General features: G+C 47.5%; 2 protein-coding genes across 2 annotated transcripts; one reads left to right on the top strand and one right to left on the bottom strand.

Annotated features, from left to right (window-relative positions):
- Positions 1-15,833: 15,833 nt before the first annotated feature.
- Positions 15,834-16,184, top strand: LOC129594556 (papain inhibitor-like). The gene has a single exon (XM_055491289.1). The coding sequence runs from the start codon at positions 15,834-15,836 to the stop codon at positions 16,182-16,184; it is 351 nt and encodes a 116-aa protein (XP_055347264.1).
- A 4,061-nt stretch (positions 16,185-20,245) lies between these two features.
- On the bottom strand, positions 20,246-21,523 carry LOC129594602 (uncharacterized). The gene is made up of 4 exons (XM_055491344.1): positions 21,409-21,523; positions 21,210-21,288; positions 20,799-20,858; positions 20,246-20,459 (listed from the first exon to the last, which is right to left on the bottom strand). Exons 1-4 carry the CDS (start codon positions 21,457-21,459, stop codon positions 20,329-20,331), a joined length of 321 nt encoding a protein of 106 aa, XP_055347319.1. The 5' UTR covers positions 21,460-21,523; the 3' UTR covers positions 20,246-20,328.
- Between the last annotated feature and the right edge of the window lie 1,457 nt (positions 21,524-22,980).

Raw genomic sequence — 22,980 nt, 5'->3', positions numbered from 1 at the left:
TCAGTTTGGCTAGTTGCTCGTCGGTTAAGTTTTTACCGAAGTTCATGGAGTCGATGATTCTTCGTCGCTCCTCTTGGGATTCCGCGTCTTCCTGCTCGACTTCAGCCGTGTTGACTCGTGCCTCTTCGACCTTCTGGTCGTCCGTCATCATAGTAAATGCTTCAGCTCGGCCCATCGGGGCACCTTTGCGTAAGGTGACTTCCCGATGAGTGTGGTTAGCCACCATGACGGTGAATCGTTTCCCGTCATGCTTGGTTACGCCGTCCATGAATTCGACTCCGTCTCGTTTGGGGTCGGATTCACCGAGGTACATTAATTTTTGGTCCTTGGATACCGGTACGTCCAGGACGACTTCTACCATTGTTACGGCTCGAGGAATGAGTTTGACCTTCCGTTGGGCTCGAACTCCTGTTGCCTCGAAAACTTCGAATTGGGGTTTTGGCTTTGCTTCCCGAGTCGGGGCCAAGTCTTCGCCACTCTGTGTGGGAGTTCCCATTCGACGAATGCATTGTTGATTTCCGGTTCATAGACATCAGCGTATTGCATATGTCCGAGTCGAACACCTTTCTTCAGCACCTTTGTTTGGTGAGTCGTGTTCTGAATGTTTATCCAGGCCGTGTCGTTTGTCGGTCGGATGTCGATCTTGGCTTCGATTGGCCGAATAGGTCGGACTACCCGTTGTAGGGTAGAGAAGTAAATTGGCCTTCTCGGGTCCATTGGTTTGGCCGTCCGCACCTTAATCGAGCATGTTGACCATGGTGGAAGAGAGACTCGTTCGCTGTTGAAGACGACTTGTCGGTCTAGCGCTTTCGTCTCTACGTGGGGATCCAGCTTTAGGTGGTGGACTTCTGGGCATTTGTTGTCCAGGTCCAACTCTTCAATCGTCGTTACTTTGGCAACTCGTGCCTTCCATGTGTTGAAGTGCTCCGACTTCTGTTGGTCGGTTAAGTTAGCCAAGGTCGGTTGTTCGGTTGACAACTGCTGGACGACTAAAGTTGGAGGTCGGAAATCGTCTTCCTCCGGTTTACCTCCTCCAAATTCCCGCAAAGCCTTAAGTTGGTCGAGTTCTTCCTGTTGTTCGGAGTCGACTGACTTAGGTTGTTCGGTTTGTTCCGGTTGCTCGACTATAAATTCTGTGTGAACTATAGTCCGCAATGCCGTGGTTAGTCGGACATCGTAGGTCGGTTCTTCGTCCTCCGATGACGAATCATCCGAGTCGTTTATGCTCGGTTTGTCCGTCTTACAGTGTCGGACTGACAGATCGAATTCTTCGTCGTCTTCTTCCTCGGATTCTTCCGAAGGTCGGTTATCGGAGTCTGTGTCCGCCGAATCACTCGTACTCTGTATATCCGAGTCGTCCGACTGGTAATCTTCGTTTTCGACGGTTGTTCCGTCTTCCTGTCCAACTTGCGGTATATTGCCGACTTCGACCTGTGTGGTCGTTTCGGCTTGGTCGACTTGCTCCGTCGGTTGGGTAGGTCGACTTGCTCCGTCCTGGTTCTCAAGGTCGGTTGGTTGTGAGCCTATGTCGCTCAACCATTGGATGCGCGTCTGTTGGGGCTTCCGAAAGCGGTCTACCTTCCGTTCCTGTTGCGGAGGTGACGGTGACGACGGTCTGTCGTCCGACCAAGTTAAGTCGTGATGAGCCTTTATGGCCCGTACCACTCCGTCAATGTTGTCCTTACAGATGGTACACTGATAAGGTTTATCAGTTTCCTCCAGGATTACGTCGTCCTGGGGTTTCGCCGGGCTACTCACGAATTGCACTGTGGTCGGAGTATGCTCCTCAATTGGCGGCAATGGGTCGGGAACATGTCGCGTTATAGCGGTGTCTTCGCCATACCGTTGCCAGAATGCGGTCGTTGACGATTCTCCGTGCAACTGAACTCGCTGCATATAGGCAAAAGTTGAAAGCCTAGTTCCTGGCAGGGCATTTCCAAAGGCCGTGGGACGGGAAGTCCGTATTCCATGTACTGTCGATGGATCGGAATTCGTTCATCTTCCCATTCCCATGCTTCGTCCTCTATGTCGTTCATGAGGGCGATTACTGGTTCACACATTTGTTGTGCGTCCCGTATTTGCTCGTAAGTTACCGCTCCGTTCTGTCGCAGAGTGGTCACCATCTCCAACGTCCGTTGGTCGAGAAAGTGTCGAGCTCCCGAGAACCAAGTTCGGTACTTTTGTCGTACTCGTTCTAGGTTCTGGGCATCCGCTTCAGCGGGTGCCTCTGGTATCGGGATAGACTTCAGTACCGTCCTTGCCGTTCGTAGTGTACCGTTGCGTATCCGTTTCTGATAGTGCTCTATCACGTTGTGGAGTGCTAGTTCCTCCAACAGAGTGCGGTTCGTATCCCGGCAATCGCGGCAGATTTTACGTGTGGAGTTCGCCGGGTGATCAAGCCGACTAATCCGAGCTTCGTTTCCTACCGTGTCCGATGCCTCTGGTATCGGGATAGACTGCACTACCGTCTTTCCTTCCGGTTGTTCCGGAATTGGAATTGGTGTAAGAATAAAAGTGAACTTCGAATGCAGGTAGTCGCATCCGAGTAGCACTGGGATATCCGCTTCGGTCGGCTGGACATGGAATGTGTGATGGCTAGTAAAGCCCTGCATTGTTACAGGTGCCGTACAGCAGTGTGACACTACAAAGGCGACTTGTCCGCCCACTCCAAGTATTTTGGTGTAATGTCCGAGGGGTTGCATCGTTAAACCGTTCCTCTCGCAAAACCGTTGTTCGATGAGCGAAGTCTCCGCTCCGGTATCTAACATCGCCATTGTGGGCGTGGATCCGACTTGGATTTCGTGTGTCCAAGCTCGAACTGTTTTCGGTTTCTTATGCGTTCCCTTCTCAAAGGTTACTTCCCGTATCGTTGGTTTGATGGGAATTAGTGACACCGGTCCGTGGTCGGCTGGCTGTTGAGTTGAACTTTGTGTAAGTTCGACTCCGACTTCACCCGCTTCCTGTACCTCAGGTCGGTTAGCTACTCCGTCCTCCGGTAATTTGGCGGTTCGGAACCGTTGTGCCTGAGCCAGTATCCGTTCCTCTATTGAGGTGTCTGTTGGCCTCAATTTCGACCACATGTAGTCGATGTTGAGGAATGTTCTAGAGCTGGCTATCGTTCTGGCTGGTCGCTCTTTTGGCTGGAAGAGGTCCGCTTCTCCCGGCCGAGAGTAAACGGGTACCTGTGCTCCCAATGGGACTGTTTCCCATTCTTCGACTTCTCCTTCCGATTCTTCGGTGAGGTCGATGGCTGCCATTGTCGCAGCGTATCTATCCGTTGCGCGTCCGGATGATACATTGGGGAAGTTTCTGTTGCCCCGGTGCGTGAATCGGCGTCCCGGTCCTCCGCGTCTTGGGCATCGTCTGGCCTGCTCGGTTGAGTTTATCCTCACCGGCAATCCGGTCCAACTTCCGTGGCCGGGCCGTACTACGTCACTTTGTGTGGCGGACGGCGCAGTCGCTTTGTTCGCACTGCTTAGGTCGGGCAATTTCTGCGTTCCGACCTCCGACGTTCCAGCTTCGAATCGAGGGGCTGGGTCGGTCGCCTCGAGTGCTTGTTGCATCCCGGGCCACGCTTCGACGGTGCCATTGTTGGCGTACACGCCGAACTGAGCGGCTAACTTCCGAGCCGTCTCCGCCTCCTTTGTGGAGGCCGATATCGCCTGTGCGAAATCCTCCTCGGAGCTGTTTTCGTTCAGTCCGAGTAGTTGGAGGATGGTGGCTACCTGTTGGTAGCCTTCCTCTATCGTTGTAGGAAAGTTCGGTTCGTTCCGAGCTTCCGATGTTCCAGAGCCAAGTCGACGCGCTGGATCAGTTCGGCCGGGCATTTCTTGCGTTCCGGTCCGGATCTCGATTTCTCCATTGTTGATGGAAATTCCGAGTTCGGCTGCCTTAATTCGAGCAGCTTCTGCCTCCTTTGTAGAGGCGGACAGTGCCGTAAGAAGTTCGTCTTCCGTGCAACTGATCCAATCCAGTCCTAATGTGTTTAGGACTGTTACGATCCGTTGTTGTAACGGATCTAAGTTCGGCTCGTTCCGGGAAGTTAGCGGCTGATTAGTGGGGTTATCCTTGTCCGGTGGTTCGGTCGGATGTTGGAGGTCGAATGAGTCACCGGAGCTCATCGACCTTGGGCGTTTCCCGGGGAGTTACTCCGAGCCGGCCCATTGTTGGGTGGCGTCGAGTTCAACGACTGGCGGGGCGGCAACGGTTCTCTGTATGCCGGGGAACCTTGTTGGTTCCCACCGCTACTGTTGCGGTTTCCGCCATTCCCTGGCCGGGCGACCGGTTTCGGTTACCGGGGCTACCCGAGCCTCCTGCCTGTTGGCGTTGGCGCGGCGGCGGCACAATATCCTTCCAGAAGGGATTGACCGAGCCTACCGGGCCATTCATCGAGTATCGGCGGTACCAGTCGTCGTACCACCGAAGGTTCGGATTGTTATCCGAGCCATAGATGCAGCGCGACTCGTCATGGTTGTTGAACATGCAGTGCCTGCATCGGAAGGTCTTGTCCTTCGTCCACTGGAAGAAGGCTGCCTCCATCTTATCAACGTACGATGTTCCTTGCCGAGCACTTTGTTGTGCCTGGGGAGGTCGGTTGCCTTGTGGGCCGCCGCCTCCGCCGCGGTTAGGGAAGTTCCCACGGCCGCGATTCCCGCCGCCGCGTCCTTTTCCGCGACCATAGCCTCCGCCGCCGTATCCTTGTGGGGGATACTGTCCGTATGCGGAGTACCCCTGGTTAGGATTCTGTTCGTAACCGAAACCTGTGTTGCTTTGGTTACCACCCGAGCTGTAACCTGGGCCGCCGTAGTTGTTAACGGGGGCTCCTACTCCAGGTGCTGGGGGATTCAGGTTCGCTGCTGCCGCGCCTGCCCACGTCTGTTGCTGGACTGGTGCTTGTTGCACCGGTGGCGTCGGAGCCGGACTGAGTTGTCCGTATTGTGCCGTTGGAGTTTGGTATCCCGGCATCATGTGGGCTGATATCCAGTCTGTTGCGGTATCGCCGGAGGTGGAGTCGGGACAGGTGCAGGTGTTGCTGCCCGAACTCTAGCGTAGTCGCTGTCACGCGACTTACGTACCTCGTACATCTCCTTGCCGTTGACGAAGTCCCGTAAATAGTCGCGGAACTCGATCGGCGTTGACGGCATCCTGATTTCCAGGGCCGCCCGCAGTTGGGGCTCATGAACGTTCTCCTTAAGGTGGTACAGTATGATTTGGTCTGTGACCGTCGGGACTTGGGACTTCATGAACATCATTGCGTCGTAGTATTGTTCCGGCGTTTCTTCGCCGAAACGGAATATCCGTTTGTTAATCCTGGATATCATGTTCACTTCTTTGTTTTTGTCCGCAAATCTCTGCTCGAATTTGGTCAGCCATAAGTTGACTGGCCATCCGCCGAGTGGTTCTCCGGCGGCTTCGAGAGTATGCCATTCTTTCGCTTGGCCGTCCAGTTCGGCTATCAAGTCGGACATGAAGGTCTGATCGTCTTCATACCATCGTTGGGCTTGACGATACAGGCTTCGGATTTGCTTAAGCCACCCATGAAGTTTGGTGTGGTCCCCGTCGAACGGTGGTAAGGGTTGCCGACGTCCGTGGGCTATTGCTCGTACCAAAGCAACGTGTGCTGGGTTTTGTTCCAAGGGAGTTGGGTGTGCCGCCGGCGCAGCTTGTTGTGCAGCCGGGGCGGGTGGTGGATTGACGTATGGCATGTGACCTTGTTGGTCTTCGTACGCCTCCTGTTGGTAGGCATCGTCGTCATGGCCTTCGTATCCGTCCTGTTGCGGATGTCGAGCCTGAGCCTGGTCTGCGTGACGAGGCTGTTGCGGCTGTCCTCCATACTGTTGTGGAAGGGGCGCTCGATTTTGTCTCGGCGCCGGCGGATAGAATCCGCTCGGTTGATCGTAGACTCTTCCGTACCGGTCGGGCTGTGTTCCCTGAGCCGGCATCCGACTCTGTGTAAGTCGGTTTGGAGGCCTCCGGCCTTGTTGGTCGGAGCTGTCTTCTCCGTTTCGTCCGTCCTGCTGCTGGTCGGCCGTGTTGAATGACCGAGCTCGCCCGCGTTCAAGGTCGAACTGCGGGTTCTGGCGGAGCAAGTTCGGGTTGGAATTCGTCCGTGGTGGCCGGTATGCCTCCATGCCAGGTCTTGGTGGCTGGATTGGGAGACGTTCGGCGTCCGTTGTCCAGTCTCTCCTGGCGTTAGGTACTGGCGCGTACATTGTTGTGCGCGTCGCGTACGAGGTGCTGGTATACGCACCAGCCGACGTCGTTGTCGCCACGTTCGTCGTTGGCACTCGTGGTGCCGCGGTCGACGTGTTGTGTTCCGGTTCCGGAGCACTCGGTACTGCTGGTGGTTGTGGGATTGTTCCCACACTCGGGTCGGTTGTTACGACTCCGACGAAGTAGGAGGTGTTGTTCTCCTTCTTCACCATTTCCTGGGTCGGGTTAATTCCCCACAGGATGTCACTGATTGTTCGTGACGGCTGTTGATCCTGTGCCATGGACGTCCGGTATGAGGGCGGTTCAACCCGACTATGTTCTTGGTATGGGGGAAGTTCGACCTGGCTTTGTTCCAGGTGTTTCTTTTCTTCCCTCAGACATCTTGTTTCGATGTCCATTTCGTCCATTTGCCGCATCATATCTGTGAGATTGCGGGCGGCCTGTTCGCCGAAGTCGTACAGTTCGACTTCACGGGCCTCCAGGTAAAGGATGCGACTGTGTTGCGCCTCGTTTACCTTTTGGGCCTCGTTCAAGTTGTACTCGAGTTGAGCTCGGAGTTTCTGTTCCTCCTTAAGGACTTGGTTCAGTCCATGGACCTGGTCAGCCAGCTGGGCGTTTGCTTCCACCAGGTCGACATCGGCTGTCCTTTGGTTAGGAAAGCCCATGTCCCGAGCGTTCTCGTCGATGAACCGTCGTCCCATTCTGGTGAAGACGAGTTCAATTTCCGACTCGAGCTCGTCGACTCTGTGTGTTAGGCGGTCGATCTCGTCGTCGGCCTTCTTCAGTTCCACCACATATCTATCGACTTCGTTTCGATAGACCTCGGCTTCTTCGTTGGCCGTGTTGAGTTGCTGGTGGAACGCTCCAGCTGCCTGCTCGGACTCGACCAGTGCGGTTTGTACGTCGGCCAGGTCTTTTTGGGCTTCTTCGAGCGCTTTGTTCGCTTCGGCGAGTTCTCGGTTCAGCTCGTGAACCGCATCCATGGATCGATCCAACATGCCCTTGAGTGTAGTAGCTTCGTCGATGTCATGCCGACACGGTTGGTCGGTACGCTTCAGTATGGCATTGAGCCGATCGATTTCCCGTTGTTGGATGGCGATGCCTTTGTTGGCGTCGGCCATTTCGCGTTCCCATTTGCTTCGTTCGAGCCGATGGGTATCTTCCGAGTTTCGGAGCGATTTTCCCGCCGAGTCGATAATTCTGTCTGCCAAAGCGATCTGAGTGATCAGTCTACGGCATCTCGAGCGGAGTAGGTCGACGTCTACGATCCTTTCGGGCGGTGTTGCCGCTATCCACTTCTCGGCCGTATATTCGAGTGTACTGGCCTGGTAGGTGAGGTCGTCCTTGTTGGACTTCACCGGTGTTGTGAAGAATCCGTCCGCACTATTCGGTCTTGACACCTTTGTTGCGTCAAAGACTTCGTTTGTTGGTGACGGAGTGCTACCGAGTTCGCCAGGTTCGAACATCGGTGGTGACGATCGGATTTTCAGGTCGACAGGTCGACTTTGTGTCGCCTTAGTCGACTTCACCGTTTGTTGAGCTTCAGTTACTCGAGTCGACTCGCTTCCGGTTGGCGAAGGTCGGCTCAACGGTGAAATAACCCGTTCGTTGGGTGCTGGTATGCTAGTCGGCGATCCAGCTGGGTGAGGGCCGCTTCGTGGCGGTACCTCGGAATCTTCCGTTCTGGTTGGTATTTAGTCGGCTGGACGGCCGCATCCGACTTTGTGTCGGTTGGTTGCCGTTCCAGGAAGTCGGTTGCTTGTTGCCGACTTCCTTTCTCCCTGTCGGTTTGCTGACCGTCGGTGAAAACCTTCCGACCTGTGTGGTCGGTTGGACATTGCCGACTTCTGTTGTCGGCTTATCCATTCCGGTCGAGGTCGGTTGTTCGACCTCTCGAGTTTGGGGCAGGTCGGCCTGCTGTTGACCGACTTCTCTTGCCGGCGGCTGGTCGACCATTTGTTGGTCGGCCACCGTAGTCGGTTGTTGTTCACCAACTTGCTTAGTCGGAGATTTTCGCTCGGCCTGTGTGGTCGGCGATTTCCTTCCGACTTGGTTAGTCGGAACATCCATGTTGGACGAGGTCGGCTTCGGCACTTCTTCCGTCCTGTTGGGTGAATGCCGTCCGAGCTCGGTTGTCTTTGTGACTACCGAGCCTTGAGCTCTGTGTGAGCTCGACTCCAGGTCGGTATGAGACAATGTGGTCTCAGCTTGCGGCTGTTCCACATCCCCCTTGGTCGGGTGGGACGGGGCTGCTGTGTCAGCTGGGGTTTCCAGGAATGTTTTATCCCTGGCGTCCTCGAAACTGTCATCCGAGGTTGGATTCGAGTCGGCAAGGAGGATGCGTTCGTTGCGTCTCTCCTTGCCTCGGCCGACTTAGTCGAGTCGGTTGAGGACGGCTGACTTTTGTCTTGACCGGCGTATCGAAGTGAATACTTCCCGGTCATGTTCGCACGCCGAGAATAGTCCGTGTTGAACTTTCTCGCGTACTGATCTTCTCGAGGATTCGACATTGTTGTCAAGTCAGGTCGGCTCTGGTGGAGCCTTAATAGTTTAGTCGGTTAGAAAGAGAAAGTCAAACAATCTTCTGTGTGAAGATGTTCGGTAAAGTCAGGAACGTCTTTTTGTTCAGGAACTTCCAAGGGTCAGGAACGTCCGATGAGATGTTGTTATTGTTGTTGATGTGTCTGTTGGTGACTCAGTACACAGGGTATTAATATACAGTACAATGGTACAGTACAGTACGTAATAGTAGTACGGTGTAGTACGTCCTATGTTACTGTGCTGACCAGTGTGACGTAACAGGTTAAGTGGTCTTGCACTTCTGCCTACGTCACAGAATGCGAGCCGCGTGCAAAATTTGCAAAAAACGATGAATCACGCCTATGTTAAGCTATGGGAACTTTCCCCTGCACGCTGATTGGCTGCCTCTTAAGTACTGATAAGCGGTCGTTATGACGTCACAAGGAAGTTCGAGAATTTTCGCGCTATTTTCCGCAAGAAAAACAAATTATTTTAGGTCGGCTAGAAAGTTTATCTAGTCGGATTTTAAAGTTTTTAACCGTTAGAAATTAGTTTTATTAATTAAGAAAATTTTCTGGTGGTCGAAACACCGTTAGAAATCAGAAATAAGAGAATTTCCGACCTGTTGCCGGTTAGCCTTTGTCTAACTGTCTAGACAGGTTCGTTGACCTAGCAGGTCGGTTCTCGACCAAAAGCAAAATTCCGAGTCGGTTTCTCCGTCGAAAATTACTTTTAACCGTTAAAAGTTTAAATTTACGGATAGAAATTGTTTTCTACCGCTAGAAAATGAAATGCCGACCTAGTTTCGGCTAAAATCGACCTATAACCGTGACTTTACCAGTGTCGGTGTCGGTGTCGGTTCCGGTCGATTTCCTCCGTCCGAGGTCGGAAATCCGTCGTTTCCGTGCTGAAATCCGCGAGTAAAGTTGCGGGTCGGTGTTCAAACCGATGGTCCCCGTATAATTGGATTAATCCGTTCGCGCTGCAGACTCTCGTTCGAGTCTGATCCGTCAGTTGCGAGAAGTAAATGTCCGTACGTTCGGGAAACTGAGATTCCGCTCTTCAGTGTGGAAGAGACCAAGGAACTGTGCTCACCAGCTGGGCAAGAATCACTTCAGTGATCCTCGTTTTCCGCAGCTGTAAGACGATGCGACCGTTCTGATCGACAGTCAATGCAGAGATTGCTTCAGCAATCGGTCTGACAGTGACTGTAAGGTTTCAGACAGGTTCTCCGTGAATGAAGCCTTCACCGTCTCCTCAAAGGGTCCGTTGAAAGAAAACCAAACGATGCTGCTTACCATGTAACAGGCAAGCGCGAGGAGATCACGAGTGATGCTTTGTTGTACTAATAAAGGGAACAATGCTGCGTAATAGCAGGGAAAGCAAAACAAAGCACTGATGGCTAAGCAAGCAAGTGAATGCTAAAAAGCTCTTGAGCGTTCGCCAAGGCGTGAAAGAAGCAACTGGCGGCAAGCACGTGGTGTGAGCCATCAGCTGTGTGTTGATGCGCAGACTGGACTCGATCCAACGCGAGCGTATCAACGCTGAGTCATACAGCGAGAGAGGGACGAGAGAGCAAGTATGCTCAGTGTGTGCGCCGCGTATATCCGCTTCAGCGGATATGAGTGCAGTGCAGCAGCACACGTACGTACAGCGAGAGAGGCGATATGGCAAGCATGAGTGCAGTACGTCCATGGTGGGCCGTATGCACCAGGCGCAGTCATGTGCCTCTGACAATATCCATGTAAATGTCAGTATTAACTGAGGCAAGAGGAGCTGAAAAAAACAAAGTAAGCTATGCACTTACTAATACTTGGGCAAATTTGAACAATTGTAGTAGTCGAATACTGAGAACGCAGATCCAGACTAACAAGAATTTAATTTCATGCAACTGATTTTAACGTGCGCGCACTGTCGCATATTATTTTGCACAGCAAAATATTTTACCGCTTGGGTTCACCTGCTTGTGTTGTCGTTTATGTATTGTACAACGGGCGAATAATCAGCTGCCAAAACAATAGGATAACGCTAGCTTGTTGTACAGCTACCCTATGAATGCAAAAGTGCGCGTATGCAAGGCGCCGATTTTTTGGGAATAACAACAAAGTTTCCCATGCACGCATACCCAGGATGAGCCGATCCGGCATCATTGTGGCCGGTAGTCAAAAAATAATTATAGATTGTGGTGCTAAAGCGCGGCTTCACTCATCATCTTTTTCCCTACAGAAATAATTTCCATTCCTTTACATATAACAACACTATAGCTTTCCTTCTGGTCCAGAACTGTATGTCGCGAAGATTACGGCAGGTTGTGGAGTATTACAGGGTATGTTTAATTAATACTGCAGTACTTAACATTGTCAGTAAATTAGTTTTATTATGATGGTAAAAGTATGAGCACCAGGTCATATTTTATTATTAGTTTCGAGTGGTAAGGATGCAGCATTGCTACGAATAGTTATTAATACTTTGTCATTCACGGTTAGCATCTCACCAGATAGTTCACGTTGTGGACTATATTCTACAGAAATTATTATTTTTCAGCACAGTTGTTAAATATCCATATAAATTATTGTCTGAATAGTTTGTTTAAAGGATATATCTGCACAGTATGTCAAAGCGCTGATAAAGACTAACTGAAATTGTAGTGAATTAACACGTAGCGGATACGAGCTGTCTCATCACAGAAAGCAGCTGACCTAAATTAGCCAAAACAGTTTAGTTACCTTATGTCCTATATTGATCGCACCTCCGTGAACGCTGGAGCTGCTGCGGAATGCGGAGCAAGCCGAAAGGGGAAAGCTATCGAAGCACAGCTGGCTGATGCCACGATACGATTTCGTTGCGGCGGCGTTCGAGATTCACGTACCGTGGAGCAGTGGCACTAAGAAACTCGTGGACAAGGTTGGAAGCTGCCTAATTTCTGCCACTGGCCAGAAACGCACCAAAGAGTTTTTTCGGCAGCGCTTGTCTATACAGATACAGCGCGGGAATGCGATATGCGTAATGGGCACGATTCGTGAGCAAGACAGGATAGAGGAAATTTTCTTGTGGTGATTGGGGTGTATCTGTTGCGGATGATTGTTTTATTGTTTTCCGTTGTATTGTATTATTATTTTACTGTGTGAAATTTAACCCTTCTGTACGTAACACTCACTATACAGTACATCAACACTAAAATCGAAAGTACTACTAATGCAGTTTTGGACAATTATAATCATCGCCTCTTCCCAGTACATTACCGGAAGCTGGCCAAAGTATTTCTGTAATCCTAATTTAGGTCTACGTTCTTCTTCAGTTCGACGGGACGTCGTTCTATATAAGGCTTGCGTACCTTGCAGCGATAACGGTGATCGGCTTACAAACAGTTTAATTCAAAATTATGGTGTTAACGCATACCAACTCATACGGCATGCGGGTATCACCAGGTGCCAGGTCGTTCGGAGCGACTTCACCTTGTTTTCTTTGCTTCGTTACCTGCGTTCATAAAAATTAAATCGCTTGAAATCAGCACGCGGGCAGCGTTTACTGCTAATGCATTATTTTAAGGGATCTGGTAAGTTTCTGATGCAATAATTTCTGCCCTAATGCTTGTGAGACGCTTATATTTTGAGATTCCCGTAAGGCGCGATTCAAGTATTACGTAACGCAGACGGGCGGTGGTCATGGCTTTTTGTTACGCCGTGTTACATGGGGTAGGGGGGTGCAAAACTTTTTGTTACGTGCGGGCCGACACCCCATAAAAAACGAAAAAAATAATATATTTTAATTAAATTTCTATAAATATTATAATGGCTCTCTCTTTTACGGTGGTCCGGCTCTCTTTTACGTATTCAGCAGGGGGGTTGAAAATTTTGTTATGCGGTGTTACAAGGGCAAGGGGCGGGGGGTGGTAAAAAATCACGAAAAATTGCGTTACGTAATACTTGAATCGCGCCTAATCGCCATGTCGATGTCCGCTAGAAACAAGTGCCCTTTTCAGCGATCAATGGGTACACCTAGCTACTCACGATTACTTTGGTCAATAATACTGCCAAGTTGTCTGAGAATACGAAATTTACCCAGGAATTACTTTTGTTTCATTCTGATCTTGTTAAAGTCACAATGCTAAATAGACGATTATATTGATAATATATCAGAATTTACGCAATGCCTCCATGCTTGCGCAATGTCGTTTTATATGGAGCTTTTGCGAATGACCCGTTAACAAACTACTGAGTAGATTTCGAAAAACTAAAAGATTAGACGAATAAATCTGGATAATATGGATGGTCAGGTCGGGAGAGCACAGGCAATCTGATCGGGTGAAATATTGCCAAACTCCCGTCGAAAATGTCGAATGTTCAGTTTAACGAAGGCCTTTCAAACGCGCGCAGTCCAGTCCAGACCGTGGGGTACAGGCATGATTAACCCTGTAAGCGATGTAGAAAAAATCAGCAATACAAACGACCGAAAAATTATATCGAATGTTAAATTTGTTTCCATACAGTTCTCGCCATCTGCAGTCATTTGGATCAGAAAGCCACTCTGCCTCATCACAAGGAATAACGCTGATTGCGCTCATATTGCGCTTCGCTCTCGGTTTTGCTGGATAGATTTCTGGTGCTAAACAAAGTTGCTTATAATAAAACTCCAGATAATTGACACATTAGAATTTAAACCTATTAAAACACAATATGTCGTAGAAGAGCACATCACGTAAACCTATCAGTGCCAGAAATATACCTGTAAGTCGAAACAAATCCAGTATGCAGGACTTATATGCAGTAGACTTACCACAGAACGCGTGAAGCAACAAAAAATCTAATACTTTTTGTTTTATGTTTTCGAAATTGCGTTACTGACATGGTATTACTGATGTTGCTGACATGATGTAAAACCTATTTAGAGCGGTGAAAGTAATGTGAGCGCTTGCGAACGATACTCGTAGAGAATTGGTTAATTTTCCTTGCGTTGCATTGCAACTTACGGGACACGGAGGTCCCCGTTTTGTGGTCGTTTTTCGGTGTGTCCGGATCTGAATAACATTGTTTGAATTTATCGAGGCGACAAACGATACAGTTTTTAAGCGTGCGGACAAGTCAAATTCAGAAGTACAAAAATTAAATGCGAGAATTTTTGTCGAGGAATAACTCTGTCAACAGGCACAAGTGCATACCAAAACAGATTTTATGGAGGTTAGAAAAACGCGTCAGGCTAAAGAATTGCGCACTGCGTATCTTTATATGTCTATACTTTAGCAGTGACAATTAGCAGAAAACAGCTTTGGTGCAGCTTTCGATGGCTGTAGTGATACATACCGGACTCAGAGGCTCTCGGATTTTTCGGGCTAGCCTCCGCTGAAGTTGATGGTGAGTCTTCCTTGACCGGCACGGTGCCCTAAAATGAAGCCGTGGCACGTAAAATTCTAACGACTCTGCAAAACTACTTCAATTTGTAAGCAATTTCTCCTCGCAGTTGTGATGCGACAGCAAGCATCTCGTGTAATGCACTTACCGCAAAAGCCAGAATGGTACCAAAGAGGAGCAAGGTCACGGGTAAATTCATGATGTCGGCTATGAGACGGTGGAACCAAAACGTTAATCAACAGAGATCAATGATTGTTATAGTTGAGTTGACTGTTTCGGAGATGCAGCTCAGCTGACGATACGAAGTGCTTTTATAATGATCGCTGCTCGACTGAACCAATATTCCTCTTGTACTTACAGTTAAACCCGTGGCGGTTTTTATGCTTACAGTTTGCAGCTATAAGAGAAATTGCTTAACAGTTTGTTAGAAATCAAAGCATTTCCCTTAAAGTTTGAGACAAATTCAAGTATTTCCCGAACAGCGGATGGGCCAGCGTCTGCACTTGCGAACCTACTTGAAAATTGTATCGCCAGCTAACGGGAATTCAAACACCAGTATATGTGCATGTGTACAGAGTATTACGATAAAAAGGTAATTATTTTTGTTCGCCCTAATTAGTAACAGCTGACAGGGAATGATACAGGAATACGAACTCACGAAGGTTTATTACTATATATCTTATTTCTCAATATGTACAAGGCGAGCTTCGCTCAACAAATATGATCAAATGAAGAATTTGTCTATTATTAAGTTTATTATTTAATTTCTAAATGGCGGGTAATAAACTTTGTACGGGCAGCAAGTAATGTGACGGTTTCTAGCTTTACGCGCATCATGAATGTCATAAAAAAAGAAGGAAGCTTTTATGTTACTTCATTGTAATGGTTGTTTTACATAATCAGTGTGTAGCAGTCATGCAAAAAATAAATAATCGAATGCATTACAAAACTGAAGCCACAATAATCGTGAGGCCCTACATCGAAAGCGATGGCTTGCCGCTAATCGGTTAAAGCGTAGATAAAACTGTTTAACACAGCGTTTTAATTTGCAAGGATTTTGTATGTGTTTCCGATCTTATTCTGAGTTAACTTAAGTTTACGTAGTCCCCGTCAGTCCATCCTTATTTGTACGAAAGCTCATTGTTAAGTTTTGCTTAATTTGATTCGATATGCACCTGTATTGTGACCTTGCAAAATTTAAACAAATAAATTCCCTCGATGATCGCTCAGACTGATCTTTTAAGTGCTCTGTAATTTGCACGCATGCAAACTTACGAGAAGCCGAAGATACTGTATAACGGAGTGATTCTTTGCCAGCAAAATATGCATATTATACCGTGAACTACATTCCAGACGGGGCGGGAATTTCGCAGCGTTGACACTTGTTATAACCGATGTCTCCATGATTCAGCTGCCCGAAGTTGCGCGCTTCTGCTAAGGTTAGCGATCAAGCATTTTTAAAGTAAACTTCGTCTAAACTGCCATGTCTAATTAACAAAATCACGAATTCTTCACAGTAATTTGCTGTATAAGGTGATTCGCCGGAACATATTTCGAGTGTTTTCAGAAATATCGGCAGAACGCTGGTGCTTAATAGCTATATAAGGCTCCACGCTTTTCTGTTATAACAGTAACAAGACATTCCGTTCAAAGTTAGCATCTTTACCGATTCTCTGCTTTTCCATTCTTGTAACCTGACTTGTCTCTAAAGTGGCCGCTCGCTTCATGTTTGGCATTGTTGTCTTCGCAGTTATGTGCGCTGTTGCTCTGGGTTTCCAGGGCAAAGCGACCATCTACCATTTCGGAGAAAACGGAGCCTGCGGAAAGGTCATCACTGCGGACGAAATGGGCATGGCCATCAGCGCCAGGCTGTACGGGGATTACCCGAATTCCAACAAGTCCCCCGTCTGCGGCAAGTGCGCCCTGGTCAAAGCTGTGGACAAAACTGGTCAAAGCACCGGTAAGCAGGTCAAGGTTAAAATGGTCGAGCGCTGTGAGGGATGCGTCCTAGGAGCTATCCAGTTGTCCTCCGCCGCCTTCCGCAAGCTGACAAACGATGACCTCCACCTCGACCAAGTCATTTGGAACTACGTTAAATGTTAAATTGGCTGTAATTTGTCTTTCTACAATTTCTGTTGTTCTATGGCTGATGTTATATTCGGCAGTCTCCGCTGTCTTGTGTGCTTTACGTTTCCATAAAGTTTTGTTTGCTTTGTTAGATAACTGAATTTGATGTGGTGCCGCTTACAAACTATTAAAAAGTCTAAACGTTCTTGAAGACTGTCTGAATGAATGACGAAGATCATCGACCAGCCCGAATCGGCATCGCAGTATCATCGTAATTTTTCTGGAACTTCAGTGCTGTCCATACTGCTGAATACGTGGCTTATCCACTGCCGTTCCCTGGATTCGCGTATATTATTAATCTATAGAGTTAGAGCGTGTAGAACAGGCCTCAACTGCGAACTTAAAATGGCAACAGGCGTTGCTGATCGAACAGCGGATGCCCGTGTATCGATAACCTTTTCGCCTTATATTAAAGGACATCAAAAACATTTATATCATTTTAATTAGTGTGTACCAGTGCTGGCTTTTTAATCTAAGAGGTGGCCATTGCCGAACATAAGTAATCAAAGACAATGTCAACGCATACCACCCATATGCAGGGCTATTGGCTGTATGTTGTTCACTGTAGTCACATTGGTAATATCATGAAACCGATTGGAAAACTGGAACAGCATAAATATATTAACCGAGACAATCTTCTCACAAGGTACCGACACCGGCATTGCTTTAATTTTGCTAATATTGTTCGAAGTGGCCACACGAGCCAACGAAAAAATCGGTTCCCAGAAATTTAATATTTTATAAAACAGTTAGAGCACCTTCGGAATTTTTATTTGACCAACGCCAACCATGTACAGTACGCAGCAATCTCCACAAGGCGACCGTCTTCGACAAGTTCGCACTCAATGCTATGGACCCCGGCAAGCAGTGCGAGGTAATTGTTCACTGCGAGAGATGTGCCAATGACGCCATCTGCCAGTCTACCAGGCCGCCTTCCAGGAGCTGGTTACCCAGGGCTTCGATCTCACCCAGTTACCTGAAACTACGTTACGGGAAATTACCAGTACATGGCACAGAAAATTTCGCTTTTCTCACACTTCCAATTATCTTTTTGCATTGTTACACTTTATGGCATTGTTTAGCCAAACGATGTACAGACTTTGCCGTGAAATGGTACGTACTTGCACCAAACCACGATTCCCGCAATTTTTTCAGGTTTTAAAAAGAATTTCAAAAAATTGGCAATCTATTTGAGAAAAGGTGGTGTACCACATGACAAATCTGAAGTATGGCCTCTAATCGAATGACCTGGAAATCTGCGGTCTGTTGTAAACATTTTTTTAGACGTTTTGTGATGCCCGCGGCTGCCATGTTATCGTTATCCGTTACAAACAAATACCGTATCATATGATCCACGGCGGCACTTCACCATTCCCGAATAATTATTCAGTCAATACTACTGTCAGTTTTTCCAAGAATATGGAATTTGTCCAGGAATAATTTATGCTTAAATCAGTTGAAGGTGATTTGTACAAATTACCATGTCAAATAAGCGACGTAAGTACAGAGGGTTATTCAGCCAAGTGTGGACACTTTTTGGGAAATTTCTCCTTAGCCGTCGCACGCTCATTTTACTTTTTTAAAAATTTTATCAGGTAGCCACAACATCCAGTCATACTTTAAATTCAATCGAATCACGATTTTCTGATCCTGTAGCTCAGGAAAAAATTAAGTTTGTCCCCCCCATGTTGGCAACAGTTGACCAGTTCAGCTATAGGAAATGGATTCCCTTTATTCAAAATTCATCTAAAATTTGGATTTTCGCCATAACCCGTTGAAAACCTGTCGGGGGTTTCGAACAATCCTTTTTCTGAAGGAATTACTAGTATTAGAGGATTGGGAAGCTGCATCCTTGTTTACTCAGCAGTGCTCCCGGGAGCACGTCTCGGGTTCTGGATGACTTCTTCTTTCCTGCCAGGCTTGATCCGTGGAGCGTCTTTCTCGACCAATGAACATTGTAAACGGTGGAGAATGACTTGTTTTACAACTTTAGTTTATGGAGGGACGGAAAGGATAGCTATAGTTGTGTGCATAAGAGTTCGCGCAATGGGCATGGCTCCTGCGGGTCTCTTCCTGTTTTCGCGTTTTTTCCAACCGTCCTACCGCAAGAACGCGCGAGAATATGAAATCGTTCTTGCTATAAAAAATATTCGGATCGTCGTTTTTCGCAATTAAAACCATGCAGATTGGAAAATTTGACGATCATTTTAAGGCCAGGTGACCGAATGCCAAATTTTGACTGGTCAAGGGTTAATAGTCGGAGACTTTTGGTTAACAGACAATATCGCGAGCATTTTTCGCTGGATTTTCACCAAAATTTGCAAAAAGCATTCAGATTAGTTAGTCGTCATACTGAGATGCTTATGGCATCATTTCTCTTAAAATGAAATTTCTAAGGAGTTTTTTTTGAAGTGTCCACACTTGGCTGAATAACCCTCTGTACTCATATATCGTTTATGTATTAGAATTTACGCAATACTTCATGGCTTGCGCAATGTTGTTTTGTACGGAAGTTTTGCGAATGACCACCATACAACCAGAGAACACTCAAAGCAGTATCTTTTTATTTCCACAGCTTCTTTTGCGAAAGCTAAGCTTTTAAATTATCAGATGGCGCTGGCTAAGCGCGCATCTTCCATCGACGGAGGAACAAAACGAACCCGGATGTAGGCTTTAATGCCGAAATCTGAACACACACCGCGCTTTGCGCGCAAGCCAAAAACCAACTGGCCTCTGTAGGCAGCGCAGCTGCCTTACAGAGCCATCAAAACGCATGAAAATGCCCAGACAGGAAAAAACCCAAAACCAACCAATGACAGAAGGGCTGAATCATAAGCCCGCCCTGACATCCCTGTACGGTCTAACACTGAGCTCCTGCGAAGTGCAGGTAAATGGCGTGATGCGCCGTAAAAGAACAGTGGATACAGTGACCGGTACGGTCCCTGTACTATGTCTAATAGACTGTACTACCGGGTGGCTCGGTTCCAGTTCGGTCGGCTCACGTGGTCCGGTATGGGATCTGGTTCAGTCAGGTTTGGTCCGGCTCGGTCCAGGTTTGGTCGGCTCGGATCAGGTTCGGTTTAGGAGTGGTTCTCGGTCGGTTTGGCTCGGGTTCGGTCGGTCTGGTTCGGCTTCACGCGGTCCAGTGCCTAGGTCAACGCACTGTCGCGACAGAATCCAGGGTCGGATGCGGAAATCGGTAGATTCCGCATTTTATCCGTCTGGAGAAAGGTCACCGTCTGGGGAAAATCGCGCAGGGGTTTGGGGCACAGGTACGGCCATGACCCTGCAAACACAATATTACGCTGCTCCGGTGGGGCAATTCCGGTGCTCCGCCGTGAGAAAGGTCGCTGTCCCAGGTAAGGCGGGCAGGGTTTTGGTGGGGTGAATTTCTCGGCGTGGTGATGGTGGTCGATCCGGCCGTGGGGATCGGGGTTGGCATGGCTGTTGGTGGTGGTGAAGGTCCGCGGGTTTCCCGCTGGTCCGGGTTGCGTCCACCGTCGGCATCCGTCATCGGTACGGTGTGGCTGTGGGTTTGTCCGTCCATCGCTGCACTTCTGGCTTGGCGACATCTCCATCCCCTTCTGGGAGAGGCAGTTTCCTCCGCGTTCTGCGGGAGTGACGGCACAGCTCCGGCGACTGACGGGAAATCCGGAGGAGCGGGTGAGCTCCGTACCCGGGGGTGGCACAGGACGCGATCTGGTCCACAGTCAGAGGTGATCCGTGAGCGGGACAAGCCCGCTGTGGAGCCCACGATCGTCACCGTGAGCTGCTACCATATCAGATGGCGCTGGCTAAGCGCGCATCTTCCATCGACGGAGGAACAAAACGAACCCGGATGTAGGCTTTAATGCCGAAATCTGAACACACACCGCGCTTTGCGCGCAAGCCAAAAACCAACTGGCCTCTGTAGGCAGCGCAGCTGCCTTACAGAGCCATCAAAACGCATGAAAATGCCCAGACAGGAAAAAACCCAAAACCAACCAATGACAGAAGGGCTGAATCATAAGCCCGCTCTGACAAAATTAAAAGCGATGTATTCAGTTTGTAATACGTAAATCGACCTTAGTTATGTATCAAAAATTAGCAATACAAAGAACCGAAAATATCGAGCGTTAAATTAGTGTCCAAACATTTCCTCTCGCAGTGCACATTCTTCTTTATTCGAACGCCATTCTTTAGCTGAACACGGAGAAGGGATAAGGATGGCATCGCGCTTCGTTTTCTGTTTCGTTGGATGGATTTCCGGTGCTAAATAAGGTTGTTTGCGCATATTAAAAATTCACAATTTTGTTTGTAGGAGCGCTACCAGAAACATATATCAATAAGACGCTGTCAATTGCAAATAAATGCGGTACGCAGAATTTATGTACAGGAAGGTGTTCGCAAAGCAGTGAAATAGAAAAAAAACACATCTAAGTCTAGGTTTTTGAGATTGTTCTTTCTACTGATGACCTTAGTGACAGCACTTCAGAAAAATAATTTTGCGCGATAAAAGAAAAGACTTTTCTTTTCTTTCTCCTCATAGCCAATGGCACTATCGGTAATAGATGTTCCGGTTACTTTTCTGTGCGTTGCAGTTTCACTTACCAGATTTGGAGAGATTCGTGTTGCGGTCGTTTTCCGGTACGCCCTCATCAGTTTCGGTTGCTAAATAACAGTTTTTGCATATATTAGGCGGAAAATTGTACTCGCATGATAGTTATGGTTGCACAAAGTTAAATACAGAACAAAAGCTTCATTTACTTGAAGTTTGACAGTGTATGAAAAAAACACGGTTAACTAGTAAAACAATTACCAGGTATACTAAAATAGGGTTTTGTGCAGGCTGTTTAGAAAAGCGTATCAGGCTTGATAAATGAAGGCGTACACCTATCTTTACATGTTTAATTTCTAAGACTGCATTGCTCAGTTGCTCATTATTTTATAGTTGACAACAGCGTTTTCAAAGACAGAACCGTAACGTTTCGGTAGAGTTTTAAAAGTTGTCCGGACACTTACCGGGCTCAGAGATTTCCTGGGTTTTGTGGCTTTTTTCCGCTAATGTTAATGGTGATTCGTCCTTGACCGGCATGGCTTCCTAAAATAAAGCCGAAAGGCAAATTAAAAAAACTTTCCAAAAACTAATTTAATTTGTAAAGTCAGTTCACCTCGCAGCTATCATGTAACTGCAAGCAGACAACGTACTGCGTGCACTTACCACAAAAGCCAGAATGGCACCGAAGAGAACTAAGGTCACGAAAACGTTCATGATGCCGGAAGCGAATCAATAAAAGTGTTAAGCAACAGAAATCGTTGACTATCGTTGAGTGGATTGTTTCGAACATACAGTTCTGTCGCCGCTAACACGATCTTTTATAGGAATCGCTACACGGCTGAGCTCCTTCTTTCTCTTGTACAAGAGCTCTTCAAACCCGTGGCGGTTATTATGCTTACTGCTGCTGCTTAAAGAGAAACGGCTTAACAGTTCCGAAGAAATGAAGTCCTTTCCGCTAAATATTGGAGAAAAACTCTAGTGTTTCCGGAACTACAGGCCGACACTTTGCGTAACTACTTGAAAACTGCGACGACATCTAACGGGAATTCCAGCGCCCGATGCGAGCATGGACATTACAAAAATATTTATATTTTTCGGCTAACTTAGCCACAGCAAATGATGCAACATCCTTTTTAAATTAAAATGCTAAATCGTCGAATCCGTAGCAAGTAGTTGTAGCTTTAGCCTTTAGGCGCATCGATAATGTCACAAGAAGAAAGAAAAAGCTTTTATGTTGATTCATTGTACTGGTTACACATGTATTTGTTGTCTACAATACTCGTTCACTGATTGTTATAATCATTCTCATCCTATGTTTGGCGGGGAGGCTATCAGCAACAGATATGACCTATACTGCACAATAAAATTAATGCCGCAACGATTTTGAAGCCTTACTGGGTGGCCGAACAAAATATCGGTCTTCTCTTTTGGCTTGTTTCTTGCGAACCACTTAACGCAATGTTTACTGTTTAGCCTCGTTAAGGGATAGACAATTAAATGAGCTACCAAAATCAACAAAATTTGGTTGAAAGAGTTAAACGAGCTCGTTTGCAATGGTGCAGATTATAATGGCGTGAAAGGTTTTCGTGTTCCAGCTCGCAGAACGTCGAATCTAGTGGAATCGCTTCTTTCCGTTACGCACTATCTGAATATTTGCAGGAGTTTTATCTAGAGCGAAACATACAATTTCAGTGGAATAAAAGTTGTGGACATACTGCATGCGCTGGATGAGTTATGTAGGCAGTGCACTTTGTGACTTTCCCAAAAAAATGACGGTTTTCTATTTAACTTACTATAACAGATACAATGGAAACGATAGTTTGCCATTAAGCTAGCTGAACCTTAGGGAAAGTGGTTAGCACAGCGTTCTAATTAATTTCATACAATTTTAAGAGTTTCTGTGTTCACTATGTTATTTTGAATGATTGCAATGGTTATAATAGTCTTCCGTCAGGGCAGCCTTATTGATGCGAGAATCCTCTGTTACTGTATTAACTGTATTAACTTATGTTACTGTATTAACGTTACTGTATTAACTTGATATACAGATAGGCCTCGGTGCAGGCTTGCTGAAATTACTTGAATAAATAAATGTTTGTTCGCGCAAAGGCTTTGCGCGGTTTGCGCCACTGACGGATTTCCTAAGTAGATTGTATGCATGCAAAACTTGCGAGCAGCTGAAAATAAACTCGAGTGGATTCTTTACCAGAAAATTATGCATATTTTACTGTGAAT

This window comes from Paramacrobiotus metropolitanus, unplaced genomic scaffold, assembly GCF_019649055.1.
Source record: "Paramacrobiotus metropolitanus isolate TYO unplaced genomic scaffold, Prichtersi_v1.0 Parri_scaffold0000069, whole genome shotgun sequence".
In the NCBI taxonomy this organism is placed as follows: domain Eukaryota; kingdom Metazoa; phylum Tardigrada; class Eutardigrada; order Parachela; family Macrobiotidae; genus Paramacrobiotus; species Paramacrobiotus metropolitanus.
This window is presented reverse-complemented; position numbering and strand designations above follow the sequence as displayed.